Raw genomic sequence first — 17,248 nt, 5'->3', positions numbered from 1 at the left:
GGTAACGGCAAAAAATTTAAACTGTCATAAAGCTAAAACGGTATTTCTATCCTACAACATTGTCAATTCTCTTTAAAATACTTACAATTTTACCTAAAGAGATGAATGTTTCAGAACATTGTTATAAGACTGATGTAGCTTATGTAATATGTTGTATACATCTATAGCAATATATCATTTTTTGTACGAAATTTTGTTGGACCATAGATTAAATTGTATATTTTAAAATATGCTTTTGTACATATCGCCATTTCAGTTTGTATTTTTTTCCCGATGAATGTAACTGTTTATTGACCGAACTAAAATCAATATTATACCACAAAATGTCAAATTTTAAATAATAGAAATAAAAAAGAATCTTATAGATAATGAATTGTGTATAAAACTTATATCAAAATCATTAAGTCAAATCATAATAAAAGGCTGTAGCTTAAAATAATATCAGAGTTATTTAAAACGCCACTTAAAAATCAAGTTTTAGATGATTGACGGGGTCATTATCGACGCAACTAGTGAAATGTCAAGGTCAAATCTCTGATTATGTTAAAGAAGCGCAATGCATATAACAATAATTTAAAAAAAAAATATGTCAATAAATATACAGTTTTAATTTTATTTTAATCGCGCGTTTAAATGTCGACTGAAATAAAATTTCCCGCGAAAACGCGGTGACGATAATTTTTCTTTTTGTCTTCTAATATTTAGGCCTCAGTCTATATTTTAGAAAAAAGCGTTCAATTTAAGTACATAGAAAGTCAGTATTTTTAGTGCAATTTTGTCCGCAAAGTTTAGTTGGGGTTTTTTATTTATTAAGTTTTGTAACTGTTCTCTGTTACGTGTGAATTGTAACTCTCATTTATTGTGTCAAAACGCTGAGTTGTATTTTGTGCGAATGAGGGATCGGTTTTCAGATCCTTATAAACTTAAACTACCATTTATGGTTTCCTTTCTTGAAAGGTATTGTAGATGGTAAGACGGCTCTGTGTTCGCGACTATTTACTCAGGTACTTATCCAGCAGGTAACGAAGAAATGTCCAGTTTTAGAATTTCACAATGGAAACGAAAAAATATAAAAAACAAAATTTATTCGACTATGACACACTTTCGCTTCAAATCTTCAATATTTACTCCTTTGTACCAACTTACTTCGCACTCTACAAATCTTTGCGTAACACGTCCTCACGATGTAGAATTGGGTATGATGGCATGTTGAGCACGCCACACGTATTAGATCGTGATTGAAGTCTTCCAAAGCCCTTCTCTCCCCAATCGGTGCCCCACGAATTCTTGATAGTAAGGAACTCTTCTCCCTCCCGCTTGCCCCATCCTACCGCCAGAACGGCGTGGGTGAGCGGATTTCGAACATCGCCGCTGTGGAAAATTTAGTTTTGATTAAACCACGTGATACATGACCGTTATCGCGGCATTATTGGACCTGTATTACATACCAGCGTTCATCATAGTGTACACCTGAGGAGTAGGTCATGAAGCCCTTGTCATCCCCATTTACAATTACGACGGTCGGCCCTTGCTGTTTTATCGCCACCTGTGATACATACACCTTCATATAATATCAATTTATCAATACTACTTATAGGTAGAGTATTCATATAAATACATAATTTTTAATACGTTGTCAATTTGTTATGGTAAAGCTACAGTATTTAAGTCACCTTAAGTGCAGGTACGCTGAGGCGTGTAACATTGACGTGACCTGATATGCGGGTAACGGGGTGAACTGAGTCTTCGAGGCACTTATTGACTGAATCCGTGTAGGTGTATTCTTCATGTGGCCGAAGGCCGCGCTCCTTTGTGTAGTCATACGCGTGAGAAGGCCAGGTACCCTTGCAACCTCGCCCTCCGAATGGATGTGCGCAGTCAACCAAGTTCTGCGGAGACAGTGGCACAAGCTGTCCGGTACGGACCGCCAGAGCTCCTTCGACTGCACCGCTAACCGCGAACGCCCAGCATGACAGGCACTGCATTTGTTCTGTGTCACAAAAAAGTTCATGCAAAGTTCATCTTCGACTGTTGCTTAGCAGACATACATACTATGACACTTACTTTTGACGGGAGAGACAGCTCCGCGAGGCCGCCAGTCAAATTGTTCGGGAAGCCTTTGCTCACGGCGGTTTACATCTCGCCTCGAGTACGGGAACTGTTCAGCGTTGTCAATGTCACCAGGATGCATCTCGACGCCCAGTATCTGTCGTAGCTCGGCTGCGACACGATCGCAGAAGCTGTTTACACCATATCGGGCAGTGGAGCCTTGCCGATTAGCGGAGTTTATGAAACGTATGAATGTGACCAATGCGCTTTTGCGGACCCCCTCTTCGCGGGCATCTCTATATACGCGCCCATATTTTGCCTTAAACCTGTAAATATAATTTTTATCAACCACGCAATGAATAAAAATCCTCGGATTAGTGAGGTCGCACCGTGAAGCCTGTGAAGTGCCCAGGAAGCTTTTGACCTTCTGGAAGGATCTAGGTTGGCTTAATTAGCCAGGACTTGACCCACAACGGACCAAAGGGCGTCTAAGTGCGAAAATTGTGACCAGACACGCAGAAAAATGCAGTATTGATGACAGTTAAGCTTCACTTACTTGTCAAAAATTTCGCCGTATCGCGTGTCACGCGCAGGCATTAGAGTAAACTCGCGCAGCGGCTCAAGACGTGCCATTTGTTCTGGTTTAACTTTATTCCACCTCTCGACGCGGTCGCACAATTCCTCTGTGCAATAAGTTCAATTAATATCTATAACGCACAACCATTATTTCTATATTAAATAGCGCATTTATTTGGAAATAATTTACATATTGTGAGAGACTCATTTTACTTTAAATGTAGTACTTAATATAACTGCAGTTAATGGATTCAACATTAAAAAGGCAACACAATGATTTAATCACTAAACAGCCCTGCGATTCTGTAACTCACTTTTCGAAATCACACAGCGGTTTTCGCATCGGCGGTCTCTCTCAAATCAGTCGTGAAGCAGTCATTTTATGATTTGGCATTCTGAAAAGGTGGGAGCTTGTACTTTATTGTTTATCAGAATGCTAAATCATAAAATGACTGCTTCACGACTGATTTGAGAGAGACCGCCGATGCGAAAACCGCTGTGTGAGTTCGTGAAGTGAGTTACAGAATCACAGGGCAGAGCTTTACCAATATTAGGCTTAAAGAAATCTTGTTCCATTTCGACGTGCTTGACAACCGTGTATCTGTGTTGATAGAAATCGAAATTTTCTCCCAGCTGGGAGCTATTCATAGTGACGGTGTATCTGTAAAAACAAGTAAATACTTGTAGAAGTAGGTATAACAACAGATAATCTTTTATAAACAAGAGCATTTAAAGTTTTATCTAATAAATTTATCCTTTTATTCTGTTGCATAATATTTAAATTAGACATTTTCTATTACAAAATCTCTTCCACAGTCATTATCTTCATCATGGTTCCAAGGCCCTCTATTCACAACCGTACAGCACAAACACATTTATTTTTCACGGCTTTTGGCAATTGGTTTAGGTGACAAACCTTTATGCGTACAAACGTAAAACAATTATTTAAAAAAGTACTAAAGATAAGTGTCTCACTGGATTGGCACTGTGTTCCCGGCTGTTGTGCGTGTCAAAAGCAGTTCATGTCGGGCTGTGAGCCTCTCCTTCTTTGCTGCGCCCAGTTCTCCCTCTGCGCCTGCAACTATACGCCCCCATCGCTCTACTGGTACAGCGTTATTTTCTTCTTCTACGTAGCCTGTAAATTCAAGATAGAGAGTATTAGAATTACCACTAAACGAATATTGTGATAAAAATTAACATAACCCGTTATTGGTTACATTGTCTGCTATTTCTCTTAGAGAAGAGGCAAACCGAATCAGTTCATGTATTTTTATTATAAAAATTCAATCTGAAATGGAAAATATCTGGGGATTGTTTAGCGTCTACAAATGATGGCAACAACTAGATTACTGAACCTTCATATGAAATACCTTCGAATTGGAATAGCGTTATGTCTGGGAGCCCTGGTGGGATGCGGTCGGTCGGGGTAGCAGGGCTTGGCTCGGCGCGAGCGCAGCGACGAACGTTACCCTCACTTGATCTATCTACAAGCACCTGCAAGTTATTATTACAGATTATTATATTGTACATTTTAATATTGAATGCTCATAAGAATTATGAGTATCAAAATACCTCAAAGCGCTCCACCTTTCCCTCAGTGGAGAAGGTACGATAGGTGGCAGTTGAACCACCGTGAAACTCTACACGAGCTGCTTTGCTGCCGCCGTCAAACCTGCACATTTCATATATAGAAAAATGCGCAATCTTTTCTTGCAATACTTCGATGAAAAGACAGCCTCAACAGAAATTGAAGAAGCATTATAATATCAGAAACATTAAGTTATTGAAAAAAGCAAAAAATATTAGCTTAATTATGGGAACCTTACCAGAGCTTATAGGGTTCGGTATAGTCAGAACTTGGGACTATAAGCTCAGCCTCAATTTGAAGAGAACTGGAGAAGCTAGGTTTTTGCGGAGAAGAAACCCGGGCCACCTGATATGTTTGTTGGGCCTCAGGGGCTTTGGGTGATGGTCCGGCGTCCACCTGCCGCACTGTCTGGTCGTGTGCTGATAGCACTAAAGGCGGCAGATGCGGTGCTTTTGGAGTCTGCGACAGGAATAACTGCACGAGCTCCTCGGACGTGACTAATAAGAAAATGATTTAGAGTTTATACTCTATAATTATATAATTGCATATTAATATTTACATCATATTTGAATTAATTATTTCATAAAATTATTCACATAACTTACAGTTAGTCGTTAGCGCCAGGATGTTGATGCCTTGGTCGATTTCTTTTGCGAAGCCAGGTAACTCCAGTGGCACGGGCTTGGGTATATCATGGGTTGGTGCTGTTTTTAAGACATAATGTTTAAATTAAATATAAAACCCTCAAAATATTATGTGACTAGCTGACTCGCCGAACTTCGTTCCACCTTGCAGTCTTATAATATCGTGTTAACTTTAGGTAAACTTATTTTAAGATTTCATTAAGGTAATAACATTAATACAACTTTTTGCAAATACAGAAATGTTTTATTGCTTGCAATTGCGAAAGAAGAATGGCAGTTTTACACATTAGGCCTCTTCTCTCTAGCGCGCTTATTGCGATGCTGCATGTTAAAGCACTTTCTGATATACAACATTTATTGATGAGGTAACATATGTCTTCGATCAAGATCAAAGCCTTGGTTGGTTGATAAACTTAATGGTTATCACATTAAGTGCTCTTTACTCGGATCCGAGTGGTGCGGGGCCATAGTAACGTTGCCGCTCACTCGTATCCGTGCAAGTGTTCCGTTCATTTTGTATTAGCAAAAAAACGGCCGGCTTTCGAGGCGAACTCACGTTGTTTTGCGTGGCCACTCTGGCAATAAAGTCAACTTACGAAAATGAGTATTGGTTTCATTCTTACAGTGTAGTGGTGATTTGTATACACGATAGAAAGGAAGCTATTGTTGTGCCAAAATAAACAGTAAGGTTTGGCCACCCACTAGTAAAATTTAACTGATTATTTCAACATCGAGTACTAAAAAAAGCATCGACAAAGTGATGATTATGACTCGGAAGGGTCTGAAGAATATAGTGATGAAGAAGTGTATTCGCAAGGAGCTCATGAAGAGGAGTTATCTTCAAGTTCAGAAGGAACTGGTGGCAGTGATTTATGTATTTTTAACTTCGATCGAATACAAGATCGAAGTTGAAGACGACCAGTCGTAGACCACGCGCTGGTGATACACCAGCTCAACCTTCAAGGTCACAAGCATCAAAGCCAGGTTTGAGTGAGTCAGGCGGTAGCTCTATTATTCGAACTAAGCGATTGAAATCTATGGTTAGTGATGGCCGTAAGGGAGCGAATATACCAGGTAGATTTGCATCATACATCAGCTCAATCTTCAACGTTAACAGATTCAGATATAGGTTTCTCACCATCGAGGCCTGCGCCTCGCCAACAAGAGTTTGACAGACCTGGTAATTATGAGTTGATTACGAAATTGATGGACTTTCATCGCAATCTAGCGTACAAGATTATGGAGACGTACTGCCTGATATACCAATCTAGTTAACATGCATAAGGATAACATTTCTACGCCTAGCGTGTCGCTTCTGAGATCTAATACGATCACTCCGAAATTATCGCCAGAGCATACCCGACTTACCAAACGATATCGATGACGCCCCATTACCTCAAAAGTCACGCAATAACTAACCTTCTCATCAAGGAGCCACTACCACATGGAGCAGTAATCCAATTTCAATGAAAACTATTGACTTTACCAAGGAACAAGAACTCTTACGTGCCATCAGATCCTTACGATGCATTCCATTTACTTATTGATGATGATTTATTAGATCTGATTGTTGGATAGACAAATGCAAATGCAGTAAGAGTGGGTGTTCAGATAACGTAAAGCGAAACTCACGAATTAACAATTGGAATTATTTAACTAGAGAAGAACTGATGATTTTTCTCGGACTCCTCCTACACACTGGAAATATTCGACTTGCGATTACTGGAAACGGCACTATTTATTTAAAATTCAATGCTTCGGACAGTTTATGTGTGTCTCCTGTGTGTATGTCCTATGTATGTATAGACTGTGTGTCATATGTTACAAGATTTTGGTCAAGAAAAGTAAAATGAGTTAAAAACTCGTTTTGATTACTTTCCTTAGATGATTTTAAAAGAATTTGATTAGAAAAACACGGATTTGTCAAAATATTGTGACATATTAGTACGCAAAAACGCACTCGCGGAACAAATATCTATGATATTAGTGAATAAATCATTGCCAACCCCTAGCTCTCTATGCCAACCACTCGGATCCGAAAAATGTTTTTTTTATAAAAATAAAAATTATAAACATTTTATTTAATCATCATCAATCACACACACAACATATTTATTTAATCAAAATTCGCCGTAAAAAGTTTTGGTTTCCGGCTATTACTTTATATCAATTGTTAAGGCATTCAATGTGTTCTCCTAATTCACTTCGGAATTAGGTACTTGAACTGACACAAATTCGATGTAAAATGATGTAGTTTCACACCACATGCTGTTTGCATTCGATATTTTATCCGATATTTTATTACTTATTCTGCTTTTTCGGAGCGAAGAATCCACCAAAAAAGAGATAACTAACATTGGTTCAGCTTATCTTGCGTTATAAGTGGTGTAACTAACACGATTTTGGTTAAATATTACGTGATATAAGTTTCCTTACGTGGTGGGTTAGTTCGGTGGATTTCTTCAGGTTCTTCATAATCAATGTCTAGCTGGGGTGTGTGATCTACAGGGCCTGCCTCTACAGATATTTGGTGGTGGATGGGTGTCTGCAGTGCAGGTGCTCTACACTCTGAAAGAAACAAAAGATGTAAGCAGATTAAGATATTTTTTTTTTTTTTTTTTTTTATAGAATAGGGGGGCAAACGAGCTTGCGGGACGACCAAAAAGGGCAGTCCACGCAGCCCATAGACACCCATTATTAGTGGGTGCGTTGCCGGCCTTTGAGGGAGGAGTAGGAGTAGGTATTAAGATATCCTATAGGAAACCTTTTCGCAACTCAACTTTAAAATTGTACAACGAAACAAAAGTTTTAACTGATAGACAATTATACTTAGGGTCTGTTCCACAATGTACGGATAAGTTCTACATAAGTTCCAAATTAGCTATTTATTACTTATTGGTAGGATTTAGACACTATAGTTGCGTTTCACGACTGTCAGCGCTATTCGTCACATAAAGTCCATCATATGAGTCCGATGAATGACAAATAGCACAATTTATCTTCCAAATAATGTATGTGTTGCATAGCTAATTGGTACTTTATCCATACATTGTGAAACAGACCCTAAATAGCAAAAGACAGACTTTTGAGACCGCCACATCAAACACAACGCAAACCTATATATGTTACCCAAAAACGCACTTTCTCCGCCCAACGCTTTCTCCTTCCGAGACCCTTTCATCTTTAACCACTTTTTTAAAAACAAAATTATCACTAACATTTCAAAATTCACATTATCGACTAAAAATCTCAAACAATATCTTGTCAACGTGTCCTATGCTGAAAATATTCTTATTGTGCAAAAATAGTTCAAAATATATATTTGTGTTATGTAGTAATCATAAAGTGAAGTACAGTTAACAGGTGAAAAAGAAGAGACTGGCTGCCCAAAATACACAGAATCCTAGTTAATTTACTTAAATATCCTACTATTACTGTGTATGATAAAGTTTTTTCTTTCTTTCTTTCTAGATTATTTGCAGTACCTTAAGTGTTTCTTAGTCGTTACTTTTTAACCTTTGTCATTTCCTCTTTAACCTACATTGGGACTAAAGTACACTACTTATTTTTACGCTACTATTGAATGAGAGAAAATTATTTACCAGATTGCATAGGCACAGGCACTGGCAGCAACACAACTGGTATCGACCCTGCTGATGCCTTTGCTGTAAAAAACATACGTTTATTAACATTATGTTACTGAATTATTATCCAATTATAGGTACTCGAACCACTTACGTATAGGGATATTGATGTTAATGGGATTTAGAAACCATGGTGGCACTGCAGGTGATGTATTTGCCTCAAGAAACCCTGGAAATCGATTAAGAATATAATTAAAACATTGAAATTCCCAGTACCTAATTGAGAAACAAAAATATATAATTCGGTATGTGATTTATATGTATAAAAAATTATATACCTAACTAAAACTTGAATGTTAAGATAAGGAGCTAACCATTATAATTTAAAGTTATTGTAAAGCGGTTTTTGAAATTTTAAACTCATTACTTTTAAAACACATACAAACAAACCTGTGGGCTGAACCGTTGCGGAAACTGCAATATTTTTATGTAAAGGTACTGTTCTATCTGCCAAGTCTAGTGGGCTGTCTCTGGCGCTGCTCTGCTCTGCAGTAATCCTAAGCCTAGCGGCAGGCTTTTGCGCCCTAGAACGGAGACTAACTCCATCAACAGAGACACAAGCATACACGCACACTGTAACAAAATATATAAGTAGTAAGTTATACAAGCAAGTGAATTGAAAACCATGTTTGAGTTCGATGGTAGTATTGGATTTATCGAGAAAGCATATTAGCCAATCTTTACATAAAATTGTAAGGTGGTTTTAAATATTCTATGCTATTACAATTCGTATGCTCAAAACAATTACGGGAACAAAACTTTAAAGTAGAACTAAACTTTTTACTTAAGGTTTTAATTATTACTGGCCACTAGATAATGTTAAGGCATTGTCGAAGAAAATAAAAAACAAAAGAGCATCGGCGTTTTGGTTAGTAGTCCTATAATAAAGTGGCGCTGTGTCTAAAAACACCTAAAAACAAAGTGACGTCTTTGAATTTTCATTACTTTCTAATCACAGAAAACACATTTTAAGTAGTTTTTTTCAATCTTTTGAGTATTAATAGAAATTGAAGTGAGCCTTTTGAGTATTGTTATTCATTGAAGCGAGTTAGTTTAGGTCATAATGCCAGATCTGACTGAATTGCATGTCTCCCGAGCTATCGCTTTGCTTGTAGAGGGTCGAACTATGCGTTATGTAGGAAATGATCTAGGAGTAGCCCCTTCTGTTATCTACAGACTTTGGAAGCAATACCGTGAGACGGGAGAATACTCACGGCGTGGTCAAGGTCGAAAGAGAAAAACTACACGTTTGCAAGATCGCTACATCGTCAACTGTGCTTTACGTAACCGCACCACAACTGCAAGAGATCTACAAAATACACTAAGGACGGCTACTGGTGTAGAAATTTTCGACCAGACGGTAAGAAATAGGTTGTTGGAAGCCAATTTGAGATCACGCCGACCAGTTCGGGCTGTGCGTCTAACAATTCAACAAAGACAAGCTCGCCGACAGTTCGCGCAAAATCGCGCTAATTGGCAACTTCGACATTGGAGGCCAGTGCTTTTTACTGACGAATCACGATTCCGTCTAACACGTTGCGATGGTCGTCTCCGTGTTTACAGACGCCCAGGCGAGCGATACAGTGCAGCAGCAGTCCAGGAATATGACAAATTTGGATGTGGCTCTGTGATGGTTTGGGGCTGAGTTAATTTGGACGAGCGCACAGATCTCGTCGTTGTTCCCAGGCGCTTGTTTGCTCAAACTTACATTGAAAATGTGCTCGAAGATCATGTTTGGCCCGCAGCATATGGTATGGGCCCAGATTTTCTTTTAATGCAAGATAATGCCAGGCCGCATACTGCAGCGATCACGTCAGATTACTTACGACAGCAGGAAATCCGTGTAATGGAGTGGCCTTCCATGAGCCCTGACCTAAATCCAATTGAACACATTTGGGACTTGCTTGACAGGCGCATCCGGAAGCGTCCGATTGCACCTCAAACACTGCAGCAGCTCAAGCGTTGATTAAAGAATGGGAGCGAATTCCACAAGAAGATATTCGGAGGATCATACGAAGCATGCCGCGTCGTTGTCAAGCCGTGATTAGGGCTCATGGAGGCCACACACGTTACTGAAAGTCACTAAAGACGAATATTCAAACGATATAAGAATATTTCTTTGATGGACCTTTTTTATCACCAATTAGTTTTTCGTCTATAATGCACATTTTAATTTTTTTTTAATAAAAAAAATACAAATTTAATTTTTTTATTAATTGTAGTAATTAACAAATTAACAAGGTAAAAATAGCGTACAAGTTAATTTAAATCTAATTTTAGTTTAAGCAATAGAAAGGAGAAAAATCTTGTTCCGCTAATTGTTTTGAGCAGTATATATATATATATAGCATAGAATACCTACAACACAAACTAAGAACTTATATGATTTATATAACTTACAATTATTATGTCATAAAACTCGAAAATAGAAATCGGTAAAGCATCAATGTGACTCACATTGTTTCCTCCTTCCTCATTATAATAAATAAGATATAATAAGGATAATAAATTTCAAATTTACATATAATATTTTTTGTATTTTTTATCTAAATGTAAATGCCAACTAATCGTTATAAATATTAATTGGAAATAGAGTTTAACACAGTCCTGCCCTGCGATTCTGTAACTCACTTTTCGAACTCACTCAGCGGTTTTCGCATCGGCGGTCGCTCTCAAATCAGTCGTGAAGCAGTCATTTTATGATTTGGCATTCTGAAAAGGTGGGATCTTGTAGTTTATTGTTTATCAGAATGCCAAATCATAAAATGACTGCTTCACGACTGATTTGAGAGCGACCGCCGATGCGAAAACCGCTGAGTGAGTTCGAAAAGTGAATTACAGAATCGCAGGGCAGAATTAATGTTGGTCTACATTGACATACCTATTAATGTTATTTTATAACACATTCATATTATAGATACACAAAAAATTCTATTGATTGCAGTATGTTTTAAAAGCTCTAACCAAAACAGTCGCTGACCGCATAAAAGCTCTCAAGGCTATAAAGTTACATATTTCAATGTCACAATCTAAATGTCATCACAAATAAAAATGTATCGAACTGACCTTGCAATATTATTTTATGTGCGATATCTTCGTAACAAAAACGCACGGTCATAAATTATGAAAAGCTTCCGGGTATAAATATGTTTTACTAAGTTTTAGCAGATTTAAAAAATCTTCCCGCTAGCGATTAGGTATTTAAAAAATTAATATCTTTTAGCCTTTATCACATTATCAATTAAAGAATATTTGTATGACCGTTTTTGTTATAGTAAAATTGCGTTATAATAAAATGTTACCGCTATATTTAAATTATTATCTATATATACATTTTTTGCTAAGAAAAATGCCCAAGATAGAGAGAGAGAGGTGGAGTCAGTTGGAGGAGGCCTATACTTAATACGAGATCCTTGGAAAAAAAATCTGTATAATATTTTAATTGTGTGTATTTTTTGTAAACATTCATGTTTAAAGGAATAAATGAGGCTTATTTATAATTATATTTTTTTTTATACTTGGTTGTAAATAAAATTAATAAAAAAGAAATGTATTTTTTGCAAGCAAATTATTATAAATAGAAAACAGGTAGATATAAATTATTATTATTAGCTAGTAATAATTTATATTGACTAAATATCATACATATATAATAACATCAAAATATCAACTTTTACCAATATAAAAAGTTCGTAGCAAAGAATATATAATTCTATTATATATTCTTGCCTAAAGGGACTCCTTTTAATGATACATTTTAGTTTATGTTAAGTTTCGTTATTTATTTCAATGTATATTATTTTATTATTATTAGTTTATGTTTATAAGTTTAATTTTATTAATATTGTTGCTAATTACATGTTGATGTGTTATAGATATAATATAATCATACATATTCTATTATTAGAACCAAAAATTATGGTCTACATATTTGACAAAATTTAAATTAATTAAATGATTATATTTATAACTAGTCTGGGCATAAATACTGTTACCTACATTAAAACTTTTCTTTCTTTGAAACACGTAAATTATTTTTAAAAATTCTTTCGATTTTGCTCCATTTCACATATTTGTTCGTGTTCATTATCAAATTACAATATGGAATGGGCTGTTAAAGAAAATAGGGTTGCAGTGATCGCCTTGAACAACGTGGGTATGCCGTCGGTCATATTCCAGACACTTCAAAAGCTTGGTATCAGCCTTATGATCGTATATCGTACTATCAACAGATACAACAACACTTCGTCTGTGGAAGAACAGAAAAATACGGGGCGATCGAAATCCGCGTGCTTGTAGAACTACAAAGGCTGTTAATGCTGTTAAAGCCAGAATTCGTCGAAATCAAATATCGACCAGACACTAGACGCTCGATATTTATCGACGACTAGCAAACTCGGCGAACTCCGTTTTGCCACCAGATGGCTGCGTTTTATGTAACATTACGTTTGGTGATCCCGCTTTTCTGTTGAAGTTTTTCCTGAATTTTAATTTAATTGCTATAAACCTCACAGAGCCCGAGACCTTTCCAACGAATCCAAAACCGTGGAAATCGGTTCGTGCGTTTTGGAGTTATAGCGTCAGGAAGGAAAACCCGACTTATTTTTATATAGTAGATAATTGATACAGATCGTGGATTTTTAGATTTCTACAAATCCAGCGATCCGTATCACGATACGTGATACGCTTATACTACACATCGTGATTCTGGGTTACGATCCAAATATCACGATAAATATCGAGCGTGTAGCATTCGCCATTAGGAAGCAAAAAATCTTATCGTGAGAAATGAAGATTCCCGCTAGAACTCTGTCGCGTATTATAAAACATGACCTGAAGCTCGTTGCTTATAGTCGATATATAGGACATGTCCTAAATCAATCTTAATAATTAAAGAGATTGGATCTATCAAAGCGCCTTCTGTCGCAATACGCAGGTGAAAACAGAAATATCCGCTTTACCGATGAAAGAATTTTCTAGATTGAAGAATACTACAATAAGCAAAATGATAAAGTGTACGCTCACAGTTCTAAAGAAGCTGCTCTAGTGGTCATCATCCAGCGTCAGTGATAGTTTGGTGGGGAGTGTATCAAGGAGTCACAAAACAATATTTTTGAGAAAAAGGAGTGAGAACTTCAGCCAAAGTGTATAAGATGATATTGTGAAACCTCTCAAATATACACTTTAAAAAAATATACTGTGGACTTTCCAGCAGGATTCTGCACGTGGTCACAAGGCACGAACTACTCAAGCCTGGCTTGAAAGTTGAAACCAACGTTCCGGGCTTTATAAGAGCTGAATACTGGCTGAGGGCCAGCCCTAGCTCTTAAGACTTTAAATTATGGTCAGTTTTAGAGGACATGGCCTGCTCTATACACGGCGACATTGATTCTCTTAAAAAATCTTTGCATGCAGTGGCGAAATTTTCCTTGGAAACAGTATGTAAATAGATTCGTGTCTATACAGATTAAAGGTCTGTATAAAAGCCAAAAGTGGCCATTTCGAATAGATACTAATTTTTTCTGATACTTTAATAAATATGTTAGTATAAATTTTTATAATATTACATTACTTCATTTAAAAAAATGCATTTTTATTTGTAACAGAACTCATGGCTGGACAAAAGGTAAGGAAAATCACTTAAAAAAATGTAGTCCATATGGTCAGTTTTGATTAAAATCTTAAACTTTTTTTTTTTTTTTTACAATTCGCACCAATTGACCTAGTCCCATGCTAAGCTGGTGAAGCTTGTGTTATGGGTACTAGGCAACGGATATACATACATATTATAGATAGATATACATTATACATATAAATACATATTTAAACACCCAAGACCTAAGAACAACACCAAATGCTCATCACATCGATGTTCGCCTCAGCCGGGGATCGAACCCGGGACCCATGGATTCGCAGTCAGGGGTACTAACCACTAGACCAATGAGTCGTCAAAGTCGACAACTGTCGTCTGTCTAGCAAGACTGTAACAAAAACTCAGACCGTTTTTGCCAAACTCTTTTACAAATTAAAAATAAGTAGATACACACTTATATCACCCGCTATTTGGGGTCAACGTTAACATATCTTGTTCCAGGATACGTTTTCAGTTGATAATAACAAATACATATTTATATGGATATTCCAAATACATCAGATAGGATCCCGAAGTCCTGGAGATAAACTCCTAAATGGTTACCAATGGCGTCATTACCAATACAATTTTACTTACAGAAAAAGAGAAGTTGGGTGGAGGAAGCCATATTGTCCGCAGCCCTCGGACACGCGGCTTCGGATGTGACTGTGTCGTCTTCAACAATACCAGATCTAAATTGACCCCACCCACCGTGACCTTCGAGATCGCGACATCTCCACTCGAATTACTTTTTAACTATTAATAATATTTAATACCGCACAAACGGTATTGATCCTCAGAATCGGAGCATAGTGACCACAGCAACACAGAAATGGACCAAATTTAAAGAAGACTTGTACAAACATCATGTCTTTGCGTTATAAATGTTTTTGCGTCTTTGGTAAAGGAAGTATGAGACCAGGCAGGTATATACAATACCCTACAATCATTTTACGGGAAAACTAACCTCTGAATTGTCGCCGACATGAGTTCATTCCAAGGGTACGTTTAACTAAGACTATAATATCGTTTAAATGCTAATTGTATAACACTTTGTCAGAACATTATGACCTTAAAGTTGTAAAAAGATTCAAGAGCTATTGATGTGAGTCGTTGTTCGATAGTATTTCAAAATTAAAAGATGTAATATACGTTGTTATATATGTTGTAATATACAATACATTTAGTAACGTTTGATAACATAAACGTAATGCGGTTAGAGCCGTTGCGACAGTGCCTCGTAGAACTCGTAACAGACTCATTTATTTTTGGTAATTGGTCGTAATATGTTTATGGCTGATGAAACATATTAGAGTAGTTTAATCGTGTTAAAATATTCACACAGTATAAAGCTGTTTTCTTGTGTATTACACGGTTGCTTGCAAAATAATTATTTTTCGTTGTGAAGCCTCTACAATTCTTACGAACATCAACCTCTCCATGAGACCTGAAAGTGCAAGTGAAACAGTCAGATAAATATGATTTATCCGAAGACTCAGTTCATGCGTCGACTATAGTAGAATAAAAACATGTAGAACATAAATCGAATACCTAAGAATCATCCGTCATCCCTAAGAACGTTGCAGCATGCCAAAGCATAATTGCCGATAGTGTGCGCTTGCATGTAGGATGCCGAAGGATCCTTTTCCTTGCCGATGCCGATAATGGGCGCCGGGCCTAAGTCTCCGCAGTTAGATGCTCATTAGGTCCGTTGTGCGTATTTATTTATACAGAACACCACATCATTTATAATGCATTTTCTACATTATAAGTTGCAGTCTATCTATTCAGCTCAACGCTCAGCTATCTAGTCAAGCTATATTAGTAGCGTATGTGCTTGTGTATTCGCCAATAATTGGAACTTTTCTTTTTTTTAACTGCCTGAACTCCTAGGTTGGTTTTTACAGAAGGACGTTTAAAAAGTTGTCCTTTAGATCTCCAAAATCCTTTTACTAACCTACGCCATGACTAGAGAAGGTAACATGGGAATATTTGCATTCAAATCGAATATTTTATATGGTGATCATGTAGAAATTTATTTAGCATATTTTGTGTGCCTTGTTCGTGTGTTCAAGACCCGTCTATGGTACACTTGATTCTATGTCTAAGCGCATATTAGCCTTCTAATACAGTGTCAGAAAATACCGTTAGAGGTTACCAGATACGATCCAAAACATATAGTATACATATAGGATTGTATCCCATTCAACATTTCGTTTGAAGCATAATTTTCATCTTCAAACTTTTCCCTTTTATTTTTTTACTACGTGCTAACAACGCTTAGGAGTTATAATTTATAAAAACAACGAAATTGTAATGATTATTTATATTATTCAAAACACAGATGTGTATATACTTTGTATCATTTACACAATACGCCTACGGCTTTACGAAACGACTTGGATCAAGTGGTCAAATAACTCAATGTTATAACCTTTATTAGATAACTTGTTTTATTTCATCTGCTTTTCACGAGTAAAGAATAATTCTAAATACTTTTTTATACTTACCTATACCTAGTTCAGCCATAAGTTCTGTTACTGTTCCATTGCATTAACATAAAAAAATGAACATAATTAAATGAAAAGGAGGGCAACTGGCGGCCTTATCGCTTGCAAGCGATATCTTCCAGGCAACCAATTCCAGTGGTTGCCTGGAAGATAAAGTAATAAGATTTTTTTACCAGGCGCCAACTTAAATCTTTAATTAGCGCCTGTGCCCTTGAACCCCACGGCCCAAGAGTCTCTACTCCAAATAGACCAGTGCCGATAATTTTTGAAACCAAAAAAAATTACAGTAGGATGAAACCCATTAGAAAAGGAGGGGAATATGATCAAAATGAAAGGAAAAATAAATTACGGTCGATCTGAGGTCGGGAAGGGGTAGGGGGGGGGGAGGTTTAAGGGTAAAAAACGGTTTATCTGGATTTCCGGCAAATTAAAAGTCCTATCGAAGAAAGTTAAATGGCAAAGTTGGAGGTAATAAAAAGATCTAAAACTTTTGTATTCACACATTTTTCACATAACCTCAAAATTTATGTGAAAAATTCAAAAAACCAAGTTTTTGGTTTTTTTATTTTTATCTTTAACAAAAAAACCAAGTTTTTGGTTTTTTA

The 17,248-nt window shown here is 36.8% G+C and overlaps 1 protein-coding gene across 1 annotated transcript; it reads right to left on the bottom strand.

Annotated features, from left to right (window-relative positions):
• Positions 1-1,068: 1,068 nt before the first annotated feature.
• Positions 1,069-14,855, bottom strand: LOC125050309 (counting factor associated protein D-like). The gene is made up of 16 exons (XM_047650053.1): positions 14,731-14,855; positions 8,892-9,074; positions 8,596-8,670; positions 8,460-8,522; positions 7,294-7,425; positions 4,819-4,917; positions 4,452-4,710; positions 4,198-4,297; positions 3,996-4,119; positions 3,601-3,760; positions 3,171-3,286; positions 2,606-2,732; positions 2,065-2,375; positions 1,674-1,990; positions 1,449-1,546; positions 1,069-1,371 (listed from the first exon to the last, which is right to left on the bottom strand). Exons 1-16 carry the CDS (start codon positions 14,759-14,761, stop codon positions 1,155-1,157), a joined length of 2,412 nt encoding a protein of 803 aa, XP_047506009.1. The 5' UTR covers positions 14,762-14,855; the 3' UTR covers positions 1,069-1,154.
• Between the last annotated feature and the right edge of the window lie 2,393 nt (positions 14,856-17,248).

Source organism: Pieris napi, chromosome 6, assembly GCF_905475465.1.
Source record: "Pieris napi chromosome 6, ilPieNapi1.2, whole genome shotgun sequence".
Classification (NCBI taxonomy): domain Eukaryota; kingdom Metazoa; phylum Arthropoda; class Insecta; order Lepidoptera; family Pieridae; genus Pieris; species Pieris napi.
The sequence above is the reverse complement of the archived record's forward strand: the minus strand, read 5'-3'. Positions and strand labels throughout refer to the sequence as shown.

Excerpts from the sequence above, each read along its gene's own strand:
- LOC125050309 (XM_047650053.1), bottom strand. The coding sequence starts at position 14,761 with ATGGCTTCCTCCACCCAACTTCTCTTTTTCT. Across the intron at positions 8,671-8,891 it reads CGCAACGGTTCAGCCCACAG|GGTTTCTTGAGGCAAATACA; the intron begins GTTTGTTTGTAT and ends ATCGATTTCCAG. Across the intron at positions 1,547-1,673 it reads TCAGCGTACCTGCACTTAAG|GTGGCGATAAAACAGCAAGG; the intron begins GTGACTTAAATA and ends TATGTATCACAG.